At 34.6% G+C, this 9,845-nt stretch overlaps 1 protein-coding gene across 1 annotated transcript in view; it reads left to right on the forward strand.

Annotated features, from left to right (window-relative positions):
• LOC102844647 (gephyrin-like) overlaps window positions 1-9,845 on the forward strand; it is a gene marked incomplete at its 3' end in the record, with an annotated part of 706,808 nt that overhangs the window by 164,718 nt on the left and 532,245 nt on the right. The window contains exon 2 of the mRNA XM_006891835.1: window positions 1,648-1,726. Within this exon, the coding sequence (XP_006891897.1) occupies window positions 1,648-1,726 (79 nt within the window). The remainder of the gene's footprint in view (window positions 1-1,647; window positions 1,727-9,845) is intronic.

Genomic DNA, 9,845 nt, shown 5'->3' on the forward strand with positions numbered 1-9,845 from the left:
CTTTTACTGTCCCTCTACCTTTCTAAGCATGATGTCCTTTCCAAGGACTAGTGCCTCCAGACAACATGCCCAAAGTATGTGAAATGAAGTTACACCATCCTTGCCTCTAAAGATCACCCTGGTTGTATTTTCTCTAAGATAATTTGTTTATTTAACTAAAAGTCCATGATACATTCAATATCTTCAACACTACTGTAAAAAGACATCAGTTCTTCAGTTTTCCTTATTCATTATCCAACTTTCAGATGCATACAATGCAACTGAAACCACCATGGCTTGGATTAGGGACACATTAGTCTTAAAATGACATCCTTACTCTTCAGCACTTTAAAGAGATCTTTTCTAACAGATTTCCTTAATGCAGTACATGTTTTGATTTCTTGACTGAATGAAGCTGTTGGGGATGTTGATTGTAGATCTATGAAAAAGGAACTCCTTTACAACTTTGGTCTTTTCTCCCTGTTTATTGGTACAATGGTAAGGATTTTTTTTTTTTATTAATGCTGAGGTATAATTCATATTGAAAGACTGCTGTTTGATCTTTAGGAAGTGCTCCAAGTTTTCTTCCCTTTTTGCAAGCAGTGTAATAGCATCTGCATAGCACAGGTTGTTGATGAGTCTTTTGCCAATCCTAATGCTACATTCTTCTTATGATCCAGTTTCTCAGATTATTTGCTCAGCATACAAATTGAGTAAATATAGAGAAAGAATATAACCCAAACACACACTTTATAATTTTAAATCGTGCAGTATTCCCTTATTCTCTTCAAACAACTGCCTCTTGCCCTCTTGGTCGGTTTCCTATGAAAACAAATATTCTGAAACTCCCATTCTTTTTCATGTTATCTAGAAATTGTTATTACCCACACAGTTGAACATTTTAACATATCAGTGAAACACAAACATATTTTGTTATTCTCTACTTTCAATCAAAGTTCATCTGAAATCAGCAGTGATACCCTTGCTCCAAGATCTCTTTTGAATCCTAATTGAATTTTTAGGAGTCCCTCGTCAATGTACTGTTCCAACTGTTTTTTAAATAATTTTAAGTAATATTTAACTTATGTGTAATATTAATAATGTTGTTTGATAATCTTCACACTGTTGGATCACTTGTGTGTTTTTAAATTGGAGGGAAAAGGAATGACATTAGAACTTTGTATCCATAATAGTATGACTTTAGAAATAAATACATTGCAGTTGTCTCTTAGCATCTAAAAGGTATTGGTTCTTGGACCATATGGATACCAAAATTCATGGATGCTTAATTTTCTTAGGGAAAATGATGTAGTATTTGTAGATAACATAGGCATTCTCTTAATTTACTTTGTTGATTGTGGAGCCAAGCAAACGAAAGCTGTTAACAATCTTAATCACTTCACCATCTATCATGATGCTTAGTTTTCAGAATATTAAATCTTCATGTAATTTAGTTCATAAAATAATAGTTTCTATTTGGTGAGATTTACTCAGTGACTATAACTTTTCAAAAATCATTGGGTAATACTTTTACTGGAGAGTAATTAAAACATTATCTTACTTAAAATAGTGTGAATGCATTTAGATTTTTTTTCTTTATATATTCGTACTATCAAAGTCCTTTTGTTTAAACTAATTAATATTTTTCTTTTCCTCTTTTCTGTTCAGTGAGTGATAGTTGCTTCAGGAATCTTGCAGAAGATCGCAGTGGGATAAATCTCAAAGATTTGGTACAAGATCCTTCTTTGTGAGTACTTTTAGTACTAAGAATAGTTCTAAAATTGATGATTGGTGGGATTATTTCTAAAATTTTTAAATTTAAAATTGATTTCATTTAGAGCATGGTCTACGTTTTATGTTTTTAACAACTTGTGTTCCATATAGTGAAGTCTGGTGGCATAGTTTCTTTTTAGGATTAGATTTTACCAGAAAGGGTGACATCATAACAATATCTTACCAGTATGGCAATGAGAAACATGATTAACATTTGATTTTGTTAGGTGCCATCAAGTTGAGTACAACTCATAGTGACCCTATGAACAAACTGAGCTGAAACCCTGTCATACCCTAGGCCATCCTCATTATCTCTGACAATTTGAGCCCATTGATTCAGTCACTGTGCCAGTCCTCTCACCAAGGGTTTTCATATCTTTCACTGACCCTCTACCTTACCAAATATGATGTCTCATTGAGAGGAATAAATAGCCTCTTATAAAAACATACCCAAAGTGTATGAGACGAAGCTTTAGCAAGAAGCTTTAGCTCCTTGCCTCTAAGAAGCACTCTAGCAGCTCTTTCTACAAAACGTAACTGTTTGTTCTTTTGGCAGTCCATACGCTAGTTAGCACTCTTCTCCAACACCACAGCTCAAAGATATCAGTTCTTCACTCATTCTTAATCCTTATCCAACTCTCAGATTCAAGTGATTAAAAAGACCCGTGATCTGAATCAGGTACACCTTAGTCTTCAAAATGACATCATTGTTCCTCAGTAATTTGAAGAGGTCCCTGACAACAGACTTGCCCAGTGCAAATATCTCCTCATCTCCTGACTGTTGGTATCAAGAATGTTGATCCAAGTAAGATAAAATTATTGCCCACTTCAATTTTTTCTCCATGTGTCATAATGTTGCTTATTTGCCTTTTTTATGTTGAGACGAAATCCACATTGAAACTATATTCTTCGATACTCTGCTGCAAGTGTTTTAAATCCTTCTCACTTTCAGCAGGCAAGGTTGTGTCATCTGCATAGCCCAAGTTGTTGATGTGTCTTCCTCCTATCTTGTTCCCACATTCTTCTTAATGGAGTCCAGCTTCTCAAATGATTTGCTCAGCATAAAGTAGGAAAAGAAAATGGAGATAGGTAACAGCTACTTTATTTATGTATGACACGTGCAATGAAATTTAAGAAGACATCAATCTCTTCCATTTTGTATCTTATCAATCCTCCCACAGTTTTCGTAGATAACCTTGCCCCTTCTGTCAGGAGGGACAACGTGCTTGGAAAAAAGACATCATGTCGAGAAGAATATTGAGTCAGAGAAAGGGGAAGACCCTCAGAAAGCATCAACACAGTGACTGCAACAATGGTCTTAAACATATTGAAAATAGTGAGGGTGCAGGATAGTGCAAGGCTTAGAGCTGTTGTTCATAGGGCCAACAATGGTTGACTCGATGACACCTAATAAAACAACACTGAGGAATATGAAGTTACTCTTAAGTTAGATATACTGTTGTTATTGTGTACTGGGTTTTCAGAGGTTATTCATCTGGTGGGAAGATACGCTCATCTTTGTCTTGCAGAATAATTGGTGATTTGAACTGCATACCTTTAGATTGTCAGTGTAACTCCTTACCACTAAGCCACAATGACTTTTAATTAAATATTCAGTGTGTGTGTGTGGGGGGGGGTTTGTTTAGTTGTCATGTTGGGAGATATATTTTGTTCAAAATCCTTTTCCTGTGACAGTTGTGTTCATTTAGTATATATGTGTATGTTTATATTATATATCTCAATCATAAGCCAGAATTTTCTTAAAAGTTATCTCCTCCTTTGTTATAATGGGAAATATATTAGTTTGAAATCTTGTTCCTATGACAATTGTATTCACTTAGTATGCATATCACGTAAATAAGGATTATTTTAAAAGGAGTCTCCATTTTTTCCATAGTCTCTTAACATAAAGCACTGTTTTGTGTACAATAGATAGTTTTGTAGTAAGTTGAATTTTTTATGTTTCAATATCAAGTGGAATATATTTAAAATACTATTATTAACAATAAACTTCCTTGACTATCATTGATAATTTGGTATGAGCTCCAGACTAGTTTAATGATTGTTAAATGCAAATATGTGTTCTTAGTAAATTTTCCAAGTAAAATAGTTCATTATAATACGATAAGTATATTACATTCATTTTTATGTGTTAAAAAGCCTGGCAGATTTAGTTATAATTCTTCTAACTGATGCTGAAAGCACTTAGTGGTAAAGACAAAGTCTTTCAAGCACCAGTGTGTTACTACAAAGGAGAGAAAATAGCAGAGGAGGAAAATGTAAACAGCAGAAAACCCAGGCTGACTCTGTCAGTATTGGCTTTTAAAGCAATAAACTGAGTCTTAATGAGACAAATGAGGTGATGTGGAATTTCTGTGGAAATGAAACAAAATTTAACAATTCTCATCTCAGAATGATTTAAAGGATGGTCACAAACTGAGACTATACTCAACAGAGTTTCATTTCTATTTTATATGAATAAATTGGTTTGAGTGGCAATTGATTACATGACACATAACAACTAACACTTTGTACTTTACTTAAACAATGGATAATAAATACTTAAGGTTATTTTGCTTCAGTCGTATTAAAGCAAATTATTAAGTTGAATGAATTGATTGAACTATACTGTATTTACATGACACTAGTGGAGTAAAGGTGAAAAAGTTGTGAATTTCTAAGAACTTTGCACACGTGCCTTGAGTTTTGATCTGTTTTAAGAATAGAAGCTGAATGTTATTTGAGGCAAGTTTGAAGTTAAACCAGGAAGGCAACTTTTTCCTTTGACTAGTGACTCTGAGAATATTTCTTTCTGTTAGAATCTCAAGATCATATGTAAAAACTTAATAGTCATTTATTATTGATGAATGTGTCAAAATATTTTTTATATTAATAACTACATACATTTTAAATTTTGAAGGAAACCATTTAATTGAGTAGTTTATCTTCTGTTTTTAGTTGTAGATGTTTTATTTTCCTTTATTTTAGTGTATAATTTATAAGCCCTCTTGCTACATTTGTGGTCTCTCAATGAAAATTTGAAGTGTTAAGCTTAACAAGATGTCAATATTATAAATGCAGTGTAAAGCAGAGATAAATATCTACTCTAGTAATTTTGGAATATATAAGAAGTTATTCTTAGCAGGAAAAAATTATTTTCTCTTTAAGTGGATGGGTGAATACTGTTAAATTTTTAAAAAATACTCTTTACTGTTTCTTCTTTGGGAATTGCTATTATAGGAAATAGAAGTACTCTGCGCAAAATATTTTATTTTAAATTATTTCTCAGTTTTGTTCACTATAGTGTCAATTGTACAAAAACTTAAAAATTGGCATTTTGTATGCTTAAGATGGAAGATAAAACATTATCATACATGCTTTGGATTTCTTAGATTTCTAAGCTATTTGCCATTAATAATGAATCAAACTTAGATAGAAACTTTAAAAGAGATTTAAAAATAAAAAGAGAAAGAACAGATATCAAGAATTCTCGGAACCAACAAATTGAACACCTTAATGTACTGTGCATAGTATTTATGCTGATTTTATATGTGGAGATATGTGTTCTCTAATTTCATTTAATTTTCAAGAATTCTTAAAAATTTAGGACCAGTCTACATTTGGTGTAAGTCATTATAGGGAAGAGTTGTTTAATTAATAAAAACTCCCAATCATTTCTAAACGTAGAGTATATAATTTAGAATGTAGGATAGTAGTAGTCTTCTTTATAATTCAAATAGAAAACTTTTCTATATTTTGAGAACTTATAACAACAGGAAAAATCTATCCTGTTATTTATAGTACATAATGATGTCTTCCAGAGGCATTTGGATAGCTGGTCAGTAATGTCCAGATTTTCAGAAACATTGTTGATTTATGACCTTTTGTGGTCTATAAAAGGGAGGTCTCAATAAAAATAGAGAAGATATTTCAATATCTAAGCCTATCCTAATTTGTGATTGCCTGTTGTTGTGCCATCATCACCTATGACTCATCGTGACCTTATGTACAACAGCTCTGAACCCTGCTTTCTCCTGAACCAACCTTATTATCTCCTATCCCCATTACTTCAGTCACTGAGTCAATCCATCTCATCAAGGATCTTCCTCTCCTGCGCTGTCCCTTTATCCTCCCAAGCATGATGTCCCTGTCCAAGGATAGCTCCTCCTTTTAACATGTCTAAAGTATGTCAGATGAAGCTTCAGAATCTTTGCTTCCAAGGAGTAGCTTTGGTTTCTCCCTCTCCAGGACGAGCCTGTTAGTTCTCCTGGCAGTCCATGGTATATTCAATACTTTTCTCCAGCATTACAGCTCAAAGGCATCAATTCTCCCTCTATCATCGCTAGTCATTGTCCAGCTTTCTGACATATAGCAAATAATTGAGAAGACCATCGCCAGAATCAGATGCACCTTAGTCTCTAGACTGACAGTGTTGTTCCTCAGTATTCTGGCTAGGTCCCTGACAGCAGATTTTCCCAATGCAATTCATATTTTGATATCCTGACTGCTAGTACCAAGAGTTTTGATTGTGGAGCCAAGCAAACTAAAGCTGTTAACAGTTTCAATCTCTTCACCACCTATCCTGATGCTGCCTTTTGGCTCAGTGGTGAGAATTTTTGTTTTCTTGATGTTGAACTTCAGTTCATATTTACGGCTGCAGTGCTTGATATTCTGCAGCAAGTACTTAAGGTATCCTTGATTAAATTATACTAGAGATGAAGAAATGCTCGTATTTTAAACTGAACATCTCATCTAATCTTTAATAATAAAACATCTTGAGAACAAAGAAAAGAAAAGTATTCCTATCTTTGGTTATTATGATATATTTTTACATAAACTATAAAATGTTTTTACTTATTTAATAAAATGAAAATTCTTTTCACTGTCTCTATAGGGATTATTTAAAGCACTAATACTCACTCATTGCTTTTGAGTCTGAACTGACTCTTTGCTGACCTCCTAGCATGTTATTTTGAGATTATAAATTACATAGTAGGAGTTTTTCCATCTTTTTCCTGCTTAGTTATCAGTGGATTTGAACTACCAGAGAGCTGGCTTTAGCAGTGCAACACTCATAGGCTATGCCACCAGAACCTCATAAGAACACAAATAAATCTCTAGTAATTTTGTAATCATAGTTGTTACTGTTAGGTGCCATCAAATTGATTACAAACTATAATGACCCCTATGAACAGCAGAGGCCTCCTATTTAAAAACTCTTGTTGATAGGTGGCATGGCGCTGGAGAACCGTTTGAACTGTGCTCAGGTCTTTCATAGGGTCACTGAGTCATCTACAATTCAACGACACTTAACAAGAATAACAACAACAACATAGAGAGAGCTGCGTTGTCCTAGTGGACAGAAAGTTATGCTACCAAGCCCAAGAGTGGTGATTTTAACCTGCAGCCCTCGGGCCTGGTTTAAATTGTTTTTTGTCAAACATTCTTCTAAGTGGTCTGTCCATTTGCTGTACAGAGGTACCTCGTGGTTGCTGTGATGCTAAACACTGTACACATGATGTGCCAAATGCGATAATGGTTACCCACGGTGGAGCTTCCCGATTAAAACAAGCTTGGAGAGTGGTATCCACTTCTGAAATGGCTTGCCTCTGGAAACTCTATGAACTCAGGTCTTTTGTTCATAGGGTCGCTATGAGTCGTCTACCACTTGACAGCACTTAACATGAACAACAGATCTGAATCCTGGCCTGGCCTGTGTCATCCTCATAATTTCTAATATGCTTGAGCCCATTGCTACAGTCACCATGTCAATACCTCTCTTTGGGGTTCTTCCTCTCTTTTGCAGATCCTCCCCCTTTCCAAGCATGAAGTCCCTTTAAAAGGAATAGCCTTTCCTAACAACATGTCCAAAATATGAAGGATGAAACTTTGCCATCCTTGCCTCCAGGGACCACTCTTTTTTCACCCTTTCCAAAACATACTTGTTTCTTCTTTTGGCTGTCTATGGAATAGTTAGTACTCTTTTCTAATACTGCAACTCAAAGGCATCAAGTCTTCTTCTGTCATCCATATTCTTTGTTCAGCTTCAGATGCATAGCAAATGTTTGAAATTACCATGTCCCAAATCAGGCACACCTTAATTGTCAAACTGATATCATTGCTCTTCAGTATTTTGGAGATGTCTCTGACAACAGCTTTGCCTAAAGCAATACATCTCCTTATATCTTGAATGTTGGTATCAAAGATGTGGATCGTGGATTCAAGTAAGAGGAAATCATTGATGATTTCAGTCCTTTATCCATCTATCATGATGTTGCCTATTGACCCAGTGGTGACAACCTTTGTTTTCTTAATGTTAAGGGGGGATCTATATTGAAAGCTGACTCTTCTTGGTTTCCTTTGTTAACTTTTCTTGTTATACATGATCTGTGAAGTAGATATTTTTGGAGGGCAAAATATTTCTTTTTCTTAGTAGATATCAGCTTATAAATATAGTATGCTGATAAAAAACAAACCAAAGCAAAAAGAACCCTGCTGGTTGAAATGTATTTTGAGGTTTTAGTTTATTAACTCTTTTGACAGTTATCAGATTTAACAACAGACAAAAACTTTAAAAAAAAGAAAAACTTAAAATAGTTGTATCTAATGATAAATGTCTTAAACATGAATTTCATATTTATTTGTATGTACTCTTTTAGAATTTTTACCACTTTTCGTGAAAACCCTCATCTTTTAGTGTGTTTGAAACACAGCTTTATCCCCATGAGTATACTTGTCTCCACACTACAGTCAGTCTGATTGAATAATATTTTGGTCCCTTGGATCATGACATTAAATATGAAGGAAAGGCAGGATTGCTGTCTGGAAAGCAATCATGTCTAAATATAGCTTGTACTTATCTGCTGTTGTTAAGACAGGTTGCTATGGTGAATTGAGTTTCTTAAAAATGCCCGTCAGCAGAGGATAAACAGTCATTTCTGAAATGGTTATTTCTCATAGACTTGTACATTCTCGTACTGCCTTTTCAGATAGATAAATTTAGTTAATTGTATGGACTATTTACAAGATTTTAACTTTAGATCTTTGTTGTTGTTAAGTGCCATTGAGTCATAGACAACACATGGCAACCCTGTGAACAAAAAACCTGAACACTTGTGTAACTTTGGTCTTTTCTCCATGTTCATAGAGTTTCCAGAGGCATGCCATTTCGGAAGTGGATGCCACTTCTGCTTCCAACCTTGATTTAATTGGGAAGCTCCACCAAACACTGTCCAGCATGGGTAACCATTATCCAATCTGGCACATCAGTGTCACAGTGTTTAGCCTCATAGCAACCGTGACTTACCTCTGTACGGCAATGCACAGAGCACTGTAGTGTGATACCACTTAGAAGAATGTTAGACAAAATACCCAATTTCAACCAGGAGCAAGGGCCACAGGCCCAAGGGCCCTAATGGGTTTTTATCTAGGAGGCGTTATCACATCACGTCACTCCCCTTAATGAATCAACTTTCCACCCTAATGCTCACCAGTCTTGGCCAACAAGCTTCTGTAGAACCCAGCTCCTGTAGATGGCTTTCAAAATGAATTCCAACCCCATGCTGCGACCATACAGTAGTAATTAAAAGAACAAAAGAGTTTTTATAACATCTTTTCCATGTGGATAAATTTCATCTGATATGGAAATGCATGTTTTAAATAATGACAAGATTTTAAACAGTGCTGATCTTCCATTTTGTTCTGAGATCTTGTGTTATGCCAAATCTGAAACAGCTAGCAAAGCTGTTAATAACTCATAAGGTTTTATTAATTTTTTTAAAACAAATTATTTTTGGTGCTTAGTTGGGACAATACAGTTTAGTCTGTTCCAAAGAACCTCTTTAAAGGCTAAAAAACCCCCAAACAAAACACAAAAAAAACCACAAACCAATCCAAGGATGTCACTTAGATGATTAAGGAGATCCTAACCCAAGCTATGATATTTTCAGTAGCAGGATTGGTATCCACTTCTTTTTTTTTTTAATTTTTTTAATATTCCAGATTTACTTGAAATTATAAATATGTTACCCAGAAATAAGAATAAAAGGCTTGACTTCCAGGCTAGCTTATAAAACCCAACTTTTTTTTTTTTT

The sequence above is a fragment of the Elephantulus edwardii genome, unplaced genomic scaffold (genome assembly GCF_000299155.1).
Source record: "Elephantulus edwardii isolate Elephantulus edwardi_28Jun2011 unplaced genomic scaffold, EleEdw1.0 scaffold00104, whole genome shotgun sequence".
NCBI lineage: Eukaryota > Metazoa > Chordata > Mammalia > Macroscelidea > Macroscelididae > Elephantulus > Elephantulus edwardii.